Source organism: Sceloporus undulatus, chromosome 9 (assembly GCF_019175285.1).
Source record: "Sceloporus undulatus isolate JIND9_A2432 ecotype Alabama chromosome 9, SceUnd_v1.1, whole genome shotgun sequence".
NCBI classification, from domain to species: domain Eukaryota; kingdom Metazoa; phylum Chordata; class Lepidosauria; order Squamata; family Phrynosomatidae; genus Sceloporus; species Sceloporus undulatus.
The window spans coordinates 19,539,492-19,556,673 of NC_056530.1; the positions used below are offsets into that span (position 1 = coordinate 19,539,492).

Genomic DNA, 17,182 nt, shown 5'->3' on the forward strand with positions numbered 1-17,182 from the left:
GGTGGACTTAAACCCAGAGTTGTATTCATGCTTCAGAAAGAAAGCAGTTTGACCCCGCATTGACTGTCTATGGGGTTATTCTGTAAAATCCTGGAATCCATTGTTTGGTGAGCTATTGGTCTCTCAGAGAGCTCCGGCGACTCAGCAAACTACAAATCCCAGGATTCTGTGCAATAGGGTCATGCTGGTCAAATTGCTTCATTTCTGAAGTGTGGCCACATCCCTAGAAATTACCATCTTAAGTAATTCTCTGCATCATCACATCATCTGTGTATTACTCTGACTTGTCACAAGGTGGAGAGCTGTCTTTGCAATGGATTTCACCAATAAAGATCAAATCGCTTATTACTTTTACAGGCTTTATTAGCATTTTGCCAACACTTGTTCATCAAAGTCATTCCACCATCTGAAACATAGCAAGTTATAAAGCAGGGTTTTTTGTACTTTCTAATCAAAACCAATGCATTTCAACTTAACCATTCCTCGCCCTACTCTGCATTATGAAGAAGAAAAATATTATTTGCCAACACTTTAAAAAGACACACATTCCAAGAGAAGGTACAGATAATGTTGTGGTACCTTAAAGACTAATAGGTTTTATATGAGATACCTTTTGAAGACTGCAGCTCCATACATCAGATGCAAGGGAGATAAGTTTTTATGGGTTATACTCCATGAAAGTTGACGCCAAATGAAACTTGTAAGCTTTTAAAGTGGCACAAGTCTTATATGTTAATACCACTGGAAGTTGAAAAGATGCCCATGCAGGCATAAAACTCCTATAAGTTTCTTGGGCTGCATCTACACTGTAGAAATAATGCAGTTTGACACCACTTTAAGTGCTGTAGCTCCATCCTGTAAACTCCTACGAGGTCTTTAGCTGTTTTCAAAGTCTATTTGCAATATTGTGCAAAATTTGCATGTGTCTGTTTTGCACCCAAAACACATTTTTTTCTGCTCAGGGAAGATCTTTTTCTGCACAGGAAATAATATGTCTGCATATACTTATTATTCTTTCTGTGAGGAAAAACAATTCCTGCACAGAAAATGCCATGTTCGGGGCAAATCATCCACATGCACATTTTGTCCCAAGTTACTACATTTTCTGAACAGAAAACAGCTTTTCTGCAAAGCAAATACAATTTCTGCATAGAAGTATTATTTTACCCATAGGGGAAAAATCTGTTTCCTGCACAGAAAATGCTGTTTTACATGCAAAATTACCACATGCAAATTTTGCACAAAGTCCCAAGCTATAAGGATTGCCATCAGCCCAGGATTCTTCTAAAGGTTTCTGGACACATGTAAAAACTTGTAAGGGACCTCTGTGTTTAACTAAATAGTAGAATTGCTGTTTGTTGACTGACTAGTTCTGTCTATGACTATGATTTTGGGGGTAAGACTAGATGATTATTTGAGGTCTCAAAGAAAGTTAAAGTCCAGCTATTGCAAAGACTGGTTTCAGATTTTGCAGTTCTTGCATAAGATTTTGTTTGGGAATGCACTGCTTCTCTATCTGGTGAAACACCTTGGACATAACTGTTAGAGGTTTTCCTGTTTCATAAATAAGATCATAACGAATTAGAACAATTTCAGAAGTTACAAAATATGATTCCAAGAATAGAAACATGCTCGCTAACGCCATAGAATAAAGATTGTGAAATGTCACCGGGGGAAAGGAGAAATGGAGGTCTGGGTTTTCCTGTTTGTACTTGTCTATAAAACAGTTGTGAAAACGATGCTAGATGCTCTCTTTGCATCCCAGGATGCTGGAAGCCTGGAACCATAAATAAACGTCTGTCTGTGCCTTCTGAAATCTTCAGCTGGTCTAGTGGTTAGTCTGGCTTCTCCTTCCATCTGTTGTTGCTGCTGCTATTGTTGCTCTATATATCTATAAACACACACACACACTTGAATATTTTTCCATCATCCCAAAACAACGATGCCTAGCCTTTCCATATATAATGCTTCAGACAGGGACCATAGTTCAGGGATGGAGATGTAGCCCCTTCTAGATGCTTTGAATTGGAATTCTCATAGTCCTTCACCGCAGCCTATGTCGGCTGGGCTGATGGCTGCTGTAGTCTAGAGGACCACAGTTGTCTGTAGTAGAATAGCAATTTTAAAAGTGAGGGAAGGAAGGATAGAAATGTCATGACTACTTTGAGCAGTCAGAGTTCTCTGTTGTATCACTATACAGTCAGCCCTCCTCATAGGTGGGCTTGCCTTCTGCCAGGGACGTAGCCAGGATTTTAGGAAGGGGGGGGTCCAGACTAAGTGCCACCATTATATTAGGGCTTGGGTGCAGCGGCGCAGCAGCACGCACCATTCATTTGTCTAACGGAAGGGGGGGTCCGGACCCCAAGATCCCCCCCTTGGCTACATCCCTGCTTCCGCAGCTTTGAGCTTACGTGGAAGGCAAGCCCCATTAGAAGTAATGAGGTGCGTACATGGGCCATGTGCCCTGCACATCACCTAATTATTTCCTATGGGGTTTGAACACATGCTCTTTTCCCCATACGCAGTGGAGTCCTGAATACTAGAAAGAGAGAAAAATCAGCTTTCTGCAACATGTTGAATGCTTCCATGCATGGAGGGAATTCTACACAAATGACTTTCCATGCAAGAAAAAGCAACAGCGATGAATAAGGAGGGTTGAGGCCATGCTCAGTTTTACCTGTTTAGCACAGAATCTAGGAAGACGGCTCCCAGGATAAATATTTCTGCCAAGAACTACTTCTACAAAATCTAGGAAAAATTCATCATGAAAGATTGAGGAATTTCTGGGCTAGACAGGGATTATAGAAAGAATTTCATAGCCATGATCAGAAGGAAGTTTCCAAAAAACTCTGAAATTGTGGCACCTGCCACAGAATTGTCTGGACTCTCTTGAGGTTTCCTAGCTGCCTCATAGTTGAACCTACTTGGCGGAAGGATACTATGTTTCTCAGGGGCGATCGCACAGTTGTACTGTGATTCTTTTGTGGCCCATGGAAGGAGGATAGAATCGGCATGGAATTCTTTACAAGCACTCTCAGTCGCACAGCCTTTGAGTATGACATTTAGGCCTAAGGTTCCTCCACCTGGAGAGAAAACAAGATGAAATCTTTGTCAACATCAAGACAATTGCACTTCCTTGGCTGCTCACCCACCCAATTTTTATGACTCATGCAGAGAGTTAGTGACTGGGTTTCTAGCAAGGAACCAGATTTATTCAATGGGGCAAAAAAAGAAATAGAACCCCAGCATTTAACTGAATCCTAACTTTGAAAGAGAGGTTGTAGATAGATAGAGCTTATAACATAGATGGGCAAGAAAGAGAGAATGCTTGTGGATTTTAAATCAGAGATAGGCAACTGTGGAAGTCCTGGGGTTCATCTAAGCCATTTTAGGTCCAGGAGATACTTTTTTTAACAACAGGGAGTAAGTGGAGCCAAAACCACTTCCAGTTTATGTTCTCTTTTTAAAAAAGGCATCTTCTGGGTTTAAAATGGCCAAAGGAGGATCAAAAATGTCAGAATGCACTGAAAATGTCCCCATACACCCGCAGGAATTTGGGGGGCAAAAAGGGGGGAAAGGAGACATGTGGATCTGAGAGCCCACATTTTCTGACTGCTTTTTAAAAAAGGGAATAATATTCTCGCTAACATTTACAGATCCTCTTGTAGAGCTGCAGAGAGAAGTGAGAGATCAAAACACTGGATGGTACCAGCAATGCCTTTCCTAGTGGACATTTTTTTCTACTTCCATTTTCTTCTTTTCAGTCAGAGATGCAAAAGGCTAATTTCAAAAATAGTAGCCTGGGCTGGTTGCAGATGTATAAACTAGTATCAGATCTTGGGCAGATGCAGAAGGGACAGACAGATCATGGGTGGAATATGGACAATTACATAAATGTATGGGTGTTACGATTACATACGTTTATGGGTGACGTTAGGATGTTATTTGGGGAGCTATTATCACTTAGATGCACACATGAAATTAGATACCTGTTTGTGAAATCCCAGCCACAGTTCCTTCAAGGCAATAGATCTCATCTCCAACACAATAGACATGGTTTTCATTGCAGCTTTTCTCCAAAGAAAAGCAGGCTGGGCATACCTTTCCATTGTGTGTGACATTTCTCCACGGCACTGTGAGAAGAATGAAGAACCATGTTTTGGATGAGAGGATAATGCTGCTGTTGACTTAATTGATTAATTAAGTGTGCAGACATGTGCAGACAACTGACTGACATTGCTATGGAGCATGGAAGTAATAGGGGAATCTATGGCAGCTCTGGGGCCAGAACACTTTCGGAATAGGCCAGGGTATTCTGACCAGTGTACCCAAGCCCTCAGTGTGTCAAGATACTTTTTCTCACAGTTAGGCAACATCCAAATTGTGATCCATATGCACTCCACAAAGCCATCGGGATGGCCCCAGGATCCTCTTCCCCCCATCTAGAACAAGACTATGTCAAAATACTATGTTGTCCCAATTCACTATTAAAGTTGTATGCCTTCAGGTTGTTTCCAATTTATGGCAACCCTCAGATGAACCAAATTTGGGGCTTTCCAGGGGTGAGAATGTGTGACATACTCAAAGTTGCCCAGTAGGTTTCCATGACTGAGCCAGGAATCGAACCCAGATCTCCATTGCTCAAACCACTATATCCCACTGGCTCTCCCAAATTTATTAACCAGCTACTAAAAGCCATTAAAACCAGGCAAGCTTGGGCTAAATTCAGAAATAGGATGACCAAAAGAAAGAGTAAAACAAGGGTAACCTACTAGTGGGAGTGGTCTTCTTGCACTCATTTTCTTCACAGCAGATATGGTTGGAGAGTATCAGTCCTGCAGTGCCCATATTGATAACACTGAGGCCAACATTGCAAAGAGTCGAGTTGATACAATTCTTCATAAAGCCCTGGACGTTTTCTGCTATAGAAAAGAAGAAAAGTCAATAGTCAAAGTCAATAGTCATCCAATAGTCAAAAAGGACATGGAATGGCTGAGATGATTAAAGGCAATACACAATAAAGTTGACCTGACTTGGGATAAGGAGCCCTTTCCCAGATTCCTACTGATGATCTATGCTGGTGTAACCCCAATAAAATACTCTTGGAAGTGTTATATGAGGAAGTAGCTAGCCAGTGCCTCCCTGTGCAAAATCTGGCCCAAGCTGTGCACTGTTTACTGAATGGTTCCTGGACAGCGATCCATCTCCTGGGCACTGACTGGCCACAAAGTGTGCTCGGATGTTGTCTGGGTACCATTGCATGTATGGAGAAGAAATTGTTTTTGCTCAAGTTCTGGGAAACTAGATTTTCTTCCTGGCTTTGTAACAACAAAAAACGCAGACAAACAAAACTCATTTATTCTGAGTTGAAAGAAGGTTTAAGGAAATTCAGTGTCAGAATAAATGTGTACAGGTCAGACAGCAGTTTTGCAAACCCCAGACCAAATAAAATTGCCATCCATCCTTACTTACTGCCTGTACTCTTCCTCAAGAGAGTGATGCTACACTTGTCATGCTTAGAACTACAGGTCCTCATAACTCCATTGCATGTTCCTCCGATGCCACATATCTCACATTGCAGAGCTAACCCTGTAATCAGGAAACAGAAATGAAAGGCAGATGCATTCTCCTCTTTATTTCCCTTAGACTATATATATATATATATATATATATATACACACACACACACACACACACACACACACACACGTCCCAGACATGCTTTTTTCCCACTTTTGCCCCAGAGCATGGTTGTTTTAAATCTGCGGAAGCAGCTTTTAACTCATTCCCTGGTTCTAAAATAGCTTGGAGAAGGAGTTTTAAAATATAGCAAAATTGTTTCCTGCATTCCTAAGGGGTGCAGGAAGAAATCTAAGTTAAAACGAACGAACGAATGAATGAATAAAACAAAACATTTAATTGGAAGAGAATATAGCGGAGGATCCTGCCATTTTCTTTGGCCCACTGAGAACCATGTATAGCCCTTGCAGCTTGGGAGTTTGGCTATAACTTTCTGACTAAACAGGGATTCGAACTTTGGTCTGCTTATCTGAAGTTTAGCACCCTGTTACACTACATTGGCTTTCTCAGTTCAATGCTTATTGTCTCTATGGTGTTAAAAAGGCCAAAATAGCATAATGATTTTAAAAATGCAATAATTCATGTTGAGATTTTTCATAATATGAAAATCTACTGATTATACACATTTGTACAATTACACTTTCCTTGGTTTGGGGAATTGGAATATAGCAATGCTGCTCATGGGGCACAACTAAACCCAAAACAAACCATGGAGGAGAGATCAATGCTTAGTAATGGCAGACTACTATTAAGATAAGGAGAGTGCAAAACAAGGAATGGGTATGAGAAATGACATAAAATAGATCTAGAGGACCTCTAGCCTTCCCAATATTTGAACTGCAGCTCCCAGAATCCCTTACCACTGGCCATACTGGGCAGAGCTGATGAACTGTAAGGGAAAAGTAGGCCAAAAGTGCCCAAACCCAAAGTAGAATGTCCAGGGAGGAGCAAATCATGAAGATAGGAAGGCTGAACTGCATCAATCCATGCTGTAACAGTTTGGTGCAAATCCTATTTGAATGAAAACACTGAGGGATGCGATCCGAGATGAGAATTCTGTAAGAAGCTAATTGACATAAACAGTGCTGAGGGATCTCAAGGGTCTCAAGATGCTGAAAGTACTTACCCACAGCTACCGTGGTCCCAAGGAGGCAGAGAGCAAAAAGATCTTGCATAACTCGAGATGAAACCCAAGGCTGATTTTAAATCTGGAATGCAGCAGAGCCGTTGTCTCTGATCAAGCTGGTGATGTTCCAAAGAGGACAGAAAACAAAACATTTATCGGAAAGAGGGAGGAGACTTTCAAGCCAATTCCTCACTCCTTGTAATGCCCACCCTCCTTCCATCGAAGAGATTTCGGCTAAGCAAAGGCGGTATCCTAGCTGCTTTCCAAAGAAGGCCATGCTTCTCTTTAGATGATAATCAAATCAAAAGAATCCCAGAAGATGAATTGTTACAAGTATGGATGTCTCTTTAAGAAAGCATCCAAGGGTGCAGGGAATGCATGTGCTAAGAACAGCCAACTCCTGCTTTGTATATTATGCAATGTGCCATTCTGGAGGCTGCTATATTTTGGCTATGCAATGAATGCAAGAACATGGAAATGTTCAAACGTATGGGAAATTCTAAAGAGCTCTCAGCAGCCCATGCTGAAAACATTTTGCATTGATAAGTGCACATGATATCACATGTGCCATTGTTTGAAACTAAAATATGAATTTATTTAGTTATTTATTCATGAGCACTTGTCTTTTTGGACTCTGTAGCTGAAGAACAGTTAATGGTTTCTGTTATGCACATCTTGGCAGAAAGCCATTTATCCATTATCAACTGTGTCTTCCCATTCTGTTTTCAAGAGAACACTATGTCCTTACGTTTTTCAGATCTATTGTGGGCTAGCTTAGTCATTCTGGGACTAGAACAGAGCTTAGGAAAAATTACCATTGGGGAACTACTATGTACAAGCCAGAATCCTCCAGGATTTCTACCCCTCTAAAGTTTCTAACCTCTGTAACACTGGAATAAAAGGGGCTTCTTTATGCGCTGCAGAATGGGCTCCATAACTGCCATGGCACAGTGTTATGACACCCCTTAAGTGCCATGTTGTTTGGACACTGCACAATGCGGACGTCATCGTGGCGCGCCCAATCTGAACGCTCTGCCCTACTGCAGCCCTAGTTCGGTACCAGGTTGGCACAAAGTGCCAGTTTGTCCAGGCCAAAGTCTGGAGCTGTGGAGTTGTTTATAACTCAGAGGTGTGTGTGTGTGTGTGTGTGTGTGTGCGCGCGCGCACGCTGTATTATATTGTATATATATTATAATTGAAGATAAAAGCCTCCACAAACTTTAGATGAATGAACTGTTTGAGATTGTTTCTTTTAAGTGTGAAAAGGGATCAGTGCGCTGCCAATACCAATAGCTGGGACGGAGGGTTATTTTTATCAACTGCTGTGTGCATTGGTGATTTTTACCCAGACTGTGCCAGGAGTTGGCCTTGCCCAAATATTATTACTGGCTGACACACACAGCATGATGCAACCTTTGCACAGTAAGTTTGCATAATAATAATAATAATAATAATAATAATAATAATAATAATAATAATAATAATAAATCATGCCATGTGCTCTGATTCATCATTCTATGACTATTGGTGACATCCCATAGAATGTGTGTCGCCTTTCACTCAAAACAGTTTCTCAGTTGGTTAAAGGCATATTTCTTCAACAAGCTATCCCAACTTCAATGGACACAATTTCCTTAAATCAAACTGTCCCTGAGGCAGGTAGCCAGTTGAGACCAAGTGTAGTCACCAAGGAGGAAGGCCAGAATTCTTGGGGACATCACACTCCCCTTTGAGAAAAGGAAATCAACCATGAAGGATGTTAGATAATGTAGATATTATATATATATTATTTATATACAGTGGTCCCTCCACATTAACTGAAGTTAGGGGTGAAGGACCCCAGTGAATGTGGAAAAACCACAGATTAAAAACAAAAACAAAACTATTCTTTGTACCTGAGAGAACACCTCTCTAGGAATCTCTAGAGCATGTCTATGGTCAACATCTGCCAGAAGTTGATCATAGAATCATGCTGGAGGACCTACAAATGCCTAGAGAAGTGATTTCTCTAAGATCTATTAGGTTCCCCAGCACAATTCCATGGTCAAACTTTGGCAGGGTTGCACTAGGGGACCTAGAGATTCCTAGAGAGAACATATGAAACAAAACCACAGATAATCAAATCTGCAAAAGTCAAAGCCACAAATGTGGAGGGCCAATTGTATCATCATATTATTTTATTTGCAATTGCATTCTTTGGATCTGATATGTATACTTTATTGTTTCCGTATTAAACTGTGTTTGTGTGTGTATGTGTGTGTGTGTGTGTGTATTTTCTAATAAAAAAATCCCAGCATTCAAAAATTTCTTCATGCATTTTATTTATTTATATTCATAATTTCAATGGAAAGAACACATTAAACAATAAAACAGAATCCAGAAGGGAAGGAACTCTAGGTGACATATTCATCCATCCAGACCCAGGTCTTAGTTATTAATCTTGGGGTGAAATCCTTGTGCATTAATGTACAAGACTGTATACATAATGGCTTTACTGTTCATGAAGTGAAGTGAAAAAGGTTTAGGGTTTCTGCAGGACGATGAAGAAAGAAGTTGTCTAGTATACAGGATGATTGATAGAAAATGGAGCAGTTGGTCTCATCCTACATGTGAAACATATTTGCAGTGCATGCATTTGAAGTCAAAAAGGGACAAACACCACATAAATTCAAATTAAATACAAGAGCATATATATTTTTATCATACCCAAACAGTTGTGTCTCTCTATACCAATTGAGATGATAACATCAAATAGATAAAACCTCAAAGCAGTACATAGATAAAGAAAAACCCACATCATTGATCTCATGATGTTGTTGTTATTTCTGAGTTATGGAGACCCTATGGCAAAACTATGGTGGGGTTTTCTTGGCAAGGTTTGTTCAGAGGAGGTTTGCCATACTTGCACAATTTCTTTGAGAAATCAAGTTTTTTCCCCTAATAATGTCAAAATATTAACACTAAAAGGAAGAATAATAAATGTCAGCAAAATAAGTAGCATTCCAAACACTGGTGTCTATCTTAAGCACCATCAGAATTGTTCATAGGTTTACAATTGTTCTTCTAAAAACTATACTAAAGGAGCACTACATTTTTCCAGGCAAGGTTTGTTGTAGATTTACATCTGGTGCAACACAATCCTTTGAGTCACAGTTCCCCCTCATTTCCAAAGCTCTGCTGAATTCCTACCAGCGACAAGCTCCCCCAAATTTTGCAGGAACCTATGAATCTAATTTGAACAGAAACTGCTGTCCTGAATAGAGAATAAAGTTTGATCATTGTTGAGTGGAAAAGAGGTACACATAAAGAAGCACACTGTTTAAGAAAGAAGCGTATATAGAAAGTGTATACAAACTTCAGAGAAACAGAAGGACCAGCCTCAGCATACAAGACTGTGGGACAGTGGTACAACACATGCGTCACATACATCAAATACAATGTTCGGCCTCTACTTAAGTACCCGAAACAAGGCAGTGGAAGACCTTGCCTGATACCTCATGGAGACTGAGCCATGGATATGTATAGGTGGATAATATTTAAGAACATAAGAAGGCCCACGCTGGTCAGACTGAAGGCCTATCTAGACCAGCATTCCATTAACATGGGGACTACCAGATGCCTCGGAATATGTGCTACTGAAATGAGCACAGCCAGATGTCTCTGAGATTGCATCCATACTCCAGAATTAATGTAGTTTGACACCACTTTAACTTCCACAGCTCAGTGCTGTGGAATCCTGAGATGTGTAGTTTTGTGAGATATTTAGTCTTCTCCGTCAGACGGTTCTGGTCTCGCGACAAATGATAAATTCCAGGATTCCATAGCATGATAGTTAAAGTGGTGTCAAACTGTATTAATTCTACAGTGTGGCAGCAGCCTGCAGAAAGGATATGAGTGTAACAGCACCCTCTATCTCACATTCCCCAGTAACTGACATTAAAGGCATGCTGCCTCTGATGCAGGCAGTGATATAAAGCCATTCTGACTTATAGTCTTCGTGCCCCTAAACTTCATGAATGTACCTAATTCCCCCTTCAAAGCTGCCCCAAATGATAATACTGGGCTATGTAGTCTGGCAGCCTGATGCAGTTACAATATCATAGGCTCAGGTAGGTTGAAATAGGATGCTATAATGTGGTAAGGATTGGAGACACCAAGCACTGCTGATCAATCCACAGGTATAGTGTTGCAGCATCAGTATGGTGCTCCCCAATGAATTCCCTTCATTCACCACCAACCAGTGGCATCTATCTCTTTTCTTCACCCTTTGGTCCCAGTCTTGAGTGCTACCATTGCTGGATCTTAGGCTGGGGCATTTAAAAAAACAACCTTGGTATTGTGGCCGATTGGAATGCTACATTCCTTGCTAAGCCTATGGGATATATAAGGCCTAGGACCATCAGCAAGGAGGAAGTGATCATGCTGAATCCTTGCACCTCAGTGCTGAGGAGATATCATTGGAAAGCTGCCACAAACAGAAATCCAGACCAGACTGAGATAAAGAGTCCCATCAATCCTGGAATGGTTCTGGCTGACCTAGAAGCAGGCACACACTTGCTTTGGGGAAGTAAAACACCCAGGGGGAAAAGCTTCATGTTGTCACAAAAAGCCTGGTTGGCGCATCCCTTCATGGTTGTTGTCACGTTTTTTCTTTCTGCAAAGAGAGGCACAGAAGAAATCAATTGGCTTCAGGGGATTTCCGACATCTTGCAATTGTTAGCTCTACAGCTGCAGACAAACTGAGGAATCAGTGCAGTTTGGCACTACTTGAACTCCATCTTATGGAACCCTGGGGTTGGTAGTTTGTTGTGGCACCAAAGCTCTCTGACAAAGAAAGCTAAACATCTTACAAAACTACAAATAACAGAATTTTGAAGCACTGAGCTATGGCACTTAAAGCAGCATCAAAATACATTAATTCTGCACCGCAAATGCAGCCTGTTTCTCTGTGGAATAATTCACTTTATATGTGGCCAAGAAAAAAGTACCCTGACCCTGCATAAGGAAGCTGGTTTGGAGCAATGGTGTATACACACACAATGGATATAGCTAGTCAAGTAGGAAAAGATGACAAGACTCAGCTCTCTACTGGCTGGTTGGCTCCTTGGGAAGGCCATAGAAGGAATCTCTGCCTCCTTTTGTTGAAACCGTTTTCCTTTTGAGTAGGTCTCATCTATCATGGCCACAATTACTCAAGGGTTGCAATGATCACAGTCAGATGGAGAAGAGGAGAGCTAAGGTCCCAGAGGCAACTTGATAATGAGTCAGATCAGCATCCCAGAGAGGGACAGCAGTTGAAGTTCAGGACCATGGTCAGTGATCTTTGAGCTCAGACAAATGGGACATTGTGCACTCAGCACTGGCTTGGTGGCTTATAGATTGTTCTAAACTGTATCTGATCTGCGCACCAAGCATCTGATCTAAGTCTACAGAATGTTATGCTACAACTTCGTTTGCTCAGTTAATCTCAAAGGTGCTACAGAACCCCTTTGTAACTGTGTAAACTGTCATTTCTGACTTATGGCTACGCTCAGGTGAACCTGTCATGGTTGTCTTGGCAATTACCTGAATTTAAAGTCTGATAATAAGACTCCGCACACATGACTTCATCAGCTCTAGAGCATTCAATCGTCTTTTCCTCACATCCATTCATTTCAGAATAACATGCTGGGCATTGCTTTTTCTCTTGAGATGCTGTGGAATTTCTGGCTGGCACTGCAGGAAAGAGAGAGCAGTTAACATCTGGGGTGAGAGATCAGTGTGGCAGACATCATTAAAGAGAAATATTACTGTGCCCCCCATCCACATTTTTCTATGATCTTTTAATCCTTTTTAAATTAATGTTAAAAACAGAAGAGCATTTGGGAGAAATTCTCATGAGTGGGCTTTGGGGGTTTGGGAATGTCATTCTGCAAGTGAGCAAGGATCTTTTCCTTTTAAAGAGACTTTAGTTTCTAACTGGATGTTTCAGGAGGGTCTTTTAATGGAGGTTTAATTTCTGTTATCATTTGCAAGGACCTCCAGAGGACCACTAAAGATCCTTGTTGATGCGTTTCAGTGTTGATCCAGCCACAGGAAAATAGATGGATGCTTATCTGTGCCTTTCCTCACTTGATACTGTCTAGGAAATGACACAATTTGTAGGGCTACAACTGAAGAAATGTGGGTTTGGGCAGCTTGGGTGGATGGTTATCATAGCTATGGCATGAAGATACATCTTCTGATGCAGAATTGTGGCCTCATTGTTATTTGCAATGTGTTACATTCAAGTTCTGTAATCTCTTAGGAGACTGGGGTCAATTGACCTTAAAATTCCCACAAAGATCAACTGGAGTTCCTTGTCGACTGGTATTACTTCACTGTTGTTTAGATAATCAGAGGATGCATCAATGCAAACCAAGTTGGATTAAAACTGAGGCATTTGATGGGTGAAAGACATATAATTTCTTTTCATCAGAGAGTTGAATAAAGTATAATACAGTGGGGAAAGGAAAGGAAAACATAGTGGCAACATACAGGGGGTAGGAGCTTTTTTGCAATCCTCTCCTTTGCAGCAGGAAACTTGGCTCAATATGGTTTTTCCATTGCCCATATCCAAAACAGCAAGGCCCTTGTCACACATGTTCAGCTCTATGCACTTCTTCCTGATGTTGTTTTGTTTACCTGTAGAGATCAAAATGGAAAGACAATGTTTGAAGCAGCAGAGGTGGGCTTGTCATCACCTATTCCTGGCCTTCAGAGGCATCCATTGGCTCTGTTGCCTCAGGGCAGTGAATCCATACTGGGTTTTATAAGAGCTGCTCCAGGTTTTATGAGAGCTCTCCAAGATGCTAGAGTAGCTCTCATCAAAGCCAGCATAGATTCAGCATCCAAATGCAAGAGAGCCAACAGTCAGCTCTGTTAACCACAAAGTTTAGCATTCTAAGCAAAGATTATAGCACTCTGCATATGCCCTGAGATGTCTCATGCCTTAGACTATTTTTGTCTCCATCAGTTAGTGACAGTACCTCTCTGGGGTCTGTAAAGAGTTTCACCAGCTCCTGGGAAAGAAAGCAGTCACAGCAATTTCTCATGTAAAACAGCAAAAGTGTGCCCCTGGCATGTATCCAGTTCCCAGGGCCTCAATTTTTTTGGATTCTTTTTGGTCTCCTTTCCCTCCTACCCACAATTTTCCTCAATTTTCCCCAGTGGGAGATTTCTCCCCAGATCTTCTGTCTGTTATCCCTTGAGGTAGAGAAGCTAGTGTCTGAATTTTATGTATTTGTTCAACAGTTCAGCTGCAATCTTTTTCTCTCATGCAGAACTGCTTTACATCAAGTTCACTATTTGGCTATCTGGCACATTTGGGGCACAACCTATTCCCTGTTGAAAACATTGATCTCCTATACCTTTAATGGTTATATAGAAGAGAGAAGTTTGGCAGGAGGTGCTTGTCTGCAGGCTTCACAGGCTGAATTCCCCTCTTTACACAATAAAAAGATAGAAGCCTTATCTCTTATTTCACCTGGAAACCCAATTCCTACCCCATAGAGAAGTTGTTATGTATGATCAAATGGGTTCACATCCTGAAAGAAAAAGCTGAGGTAGATGCTGAGTTCACCACAGTCACTGAATGCTACTCCTGATGTTAGATCTTTTTCTCTTACCCATCGATCTCTCTGACAGTATCAAGGCACAGGTGTCATGGTCTTTGGGGCACGCCTGCATAGTCCCCTCACAGTTCCGGCCACCAGTCTCACAAACTGGACATTGCAGAGATGATCCTATAAGCCAAGAAAAGAGATGAAGGTGAGAAGGTGGACTCACTGTCTCACTGTTGGCTTCATCAGCCAAAACTAGACAGATAGGGGGAAACTGTCCAGAGAACAAGAGTTGTTGGCACTAAGAGCTGAGCAAGAAGAGAAATCATGCAGTAGCCTATTAACTGGCCCAAGGAATAGCCACTGAAAGAGATCCCTTGAAAAGGGGTTAGGAAAACTGCAGAAAGAGCAGCAGGCAAGACTCACATCCAGTCTATAACTTTAAAGTCAGACTTTTTCAGTGAGCACATGACGTCAGGGAATGTATGCAATAACAATACATTCTCCCTTTCCCATTTGGAGGTGGGAGATGCCTGCTAGGGCTCAAACGATATATTGCCACCAAACTTCACCAAAAGTAAAGTGATTTCTTCCCATTTCCACCCAAATACATGGAAACTGTCTATTATCTCATGCTCACCAACCATCAAAGCTATGCCAAGGCTTTATCAACAACAAAATTCCAGTGCATTGTTGATGTTGTGTGCATTCAAGTAATTTCCAATGTATGGTGAACCAAAGGCAAACCTATCAAGTTTATCTTGCCAAGATTTGTTCACAGGGAGGTTTTCTTTACCTTCCCCTGTGGATGAGAAAGTGTGACTGGCCCAAAGTCATCCAATGAGTTTCCATGGTCTAATAAGATTTGAACCCAAGTCTCCAGAGGCATAGTCCAATGCTCAGACCATTTCTCTATATTGCTTTCCAAGGCTAGCCAACAATATTTCCCTGGTTGATGCAGAGCACAAAAGGGCTCACTCATTTCAAATTAAACCCATTTTAGACAAGGGTGCCATTAGAGATCACTTCCAGCCTTCATCTCATCCTCCCTTTAAGGTACCTCCAGAGGCAAGCTGCTTCACTCTGCTTCCTGGCAGAATCAATCCTGATCATTCCCATTTCAATATGTTTGTCGTAGGTGGTGAGGTCCTATTTACATCTGCAATGGCCAATCCCAAGACAAGCACTGTGGAGCTAGTTCATAGATGTGATGCCCTTCCCCAAAACAATGGAAAGCATGCAACCCAGGACACAGCAAAGACTCTCATCTCATGACAAGACACTCACCTGTGGCTATGAATGTAGCAAGCAGGCAGACGGTAAGAAGGGTCTTCATGGTACCAGATATTGCTTGGTGCTATAATCCAAACTAGGCTGGAAAGTATATTGTTTGCTACAACATCTCTGTCTCCGATACACCAGAGGCTGCTTTGCCGAGAAAGCAGCCAAACATTTCCCAGAAAGAATAAGGAGCAGGAGGAGGCAGTGGCAATAAAACAACAACCCACCCACAGCCCTGCCCTCCTCTATTTCCCTTCTTAGTCCAGGGACTGAGGCCAAATGATGGTGGTGACCTAGCAGTTTTCCAAAGTAGATCTAATTGAGAAGTATGTGCAGTCCAGCCTTTTAGTCTGATGGCAACCAAGCCTAGGTATTACAGTGGCAGCCATCCAAATTGGGATGAGGATTATCAAATGGCTTTGATGAGCAATCTGCAGAACAGCAGCCATGCTTCCAGTCAAGCTGAGCATTGGATGGTTGTGCTACACAGGCCTATGGGGAAAGTCTGATTTCTTCCCAGTTCCCTACAACCTGGTGCAAGGTGTGTAAAGATTCTTTCAGATTGTCTCATGAATGACAGAACAAAAGGGAGTGGCAGTGCACTTTGTACTAATATGTCAAGTGCCCAGATACCCCAAAGGCATCAGGTTCCATAAGATCTTAGAAACTAAACAGAGTGAGGCTGCTGCCACATTGCAGAATTAATGCAACTTGACACCTCCTTAACTGTCATGGCACAATGCTATCAAATTCTGGAGTTTGTAGTTTTATGACGTATTTAGCCCTCTCTGTTAGAAAGCTCTGGTGCCACAACATACTACAAATCCCGACATTCCATAGGATGGCACCATGACAGTTAAAGCATTGTCAAAATGCATTAATGCTGTAACATGACAACAGCCTCATGATTCATTACTACTTGGATAGGAGCTCATCAAGGAATACCAAGCAATGTAGACTGTGTTTTAAGTGTCCCTTTGCTTTTAACCTAAGATGTACATGTTATGCTTTTTGGGCCACAGGCGAAACACTTTTTACTTCCTCAAGCATTTTGAAGACAGTTTTAGTGCTTTTTACACCTTCCTTTATTTATTTCAGATAGTTCTGTATCATCTTCCAGCCAAGAAAAGCTCCTGGGTTGATGAACAAATAAAAACTATGGAGTAGAAAGATAAAGAAATATTTTAAAAACACATTAAAATACTCTTAAATTTAAAGAAACAGTATAAAAGCACTCTTAAAATACAGTTTTAAAAACAACGCACAGCAATGTCAGACATCAACCGTCATATTGAAAAATACTGTTTTCGTGGCCTGCCACAAGCTTAAAAGGGATGGATCCAGCCTAACTTCCTTGGATGCAAGAGTTTTGCATTCGTGGTGCTGCTACTGAGAAGGCCCTGTTATGTGTATATACCAATATAACAATATAGTTCAGAATATTATTTCTATGAGTTCTGAGAGCAGCAATGTCCCACACTGAAAATATAAGGGATGAAGAACTATATGTAACGTAAAACTAGAAGTGAAGTCTATTGTTGCTCCCTGCCTCCAACTTGATCCTCCTCACTTAAAAGTCTGCAATACTGATGGGCCATTTCTTGTCCCCAGGGCT

General features: G+C 41.4%; 2 protein-coding genes across 3 annotated transcripts; both read right to left on the bottom strand.

Moving 5' to 3' along the window:
• Positions 1–2,342: 2,342 nt before the first annotated feature.
• Positions 2,343–6,809, bottom strand: LOC121915269 (phospholipase A2 inhibitor and Ly6/PLAUR domain-containing protein-like). Of its 2 annotated transcripts, none has more exons than XM_042439327.1 (5): positions 6,707–6,809; positions 5,473–5,589; positions 4,773–4,919; positions 3,990–4,133; positions 2,343–3,083 (listed from the first exon to the last, which is right to left on the bottom strand). In XM_042439327.1, exons 1-5 carry the CDS (start codon positions 6,753–6,755, stop codon positions 2,800–2,802), a joined length of 741 nt encoding a protein of 246 aa, XP_042295261.1. In that variant the 5' UTR covers positions 6,756–6,809; the 3' UTR covers positions 2,343–2,799. The 2 variants fall into 2 exon arrangements, with proteins under 2 accessions (XP_042295261.1, XP_042295260.1); XM_042439326.1 differs by having other exon boundaries at positions 4,773–4,922.
• Positions 6,810–9,019: 2,210 nt separating this feature from the next.
• LOC121915276 (phospholipase A2 inhibitor gamma subunit B-like) lies at positions 9,020–16,236 on the bottom strand. Its single transcript, XM_042439343.1, has 5 exons — positions 15,574–16,236; positions 14,353–14,469; positions 13,223–13,369; positions 12,272–12,421; positions 9,020–11,360 (listed from the first exon to the last, which is right to left on the bottom strand). Exons 1-5 carry the CDS (start codon positions 15,620–15,622, stop codon positions 11,161–11,163), a joined length of 663 nt encoding a protein of 220 aa, XP_042295277.1. The 5' UTR covers positions 15,623–16,236; the 3' UTR covers positions 9,020–11,160.
• Between the last annotated feature and the right edge of the window lie 946 nt (positions 16,237–17,182).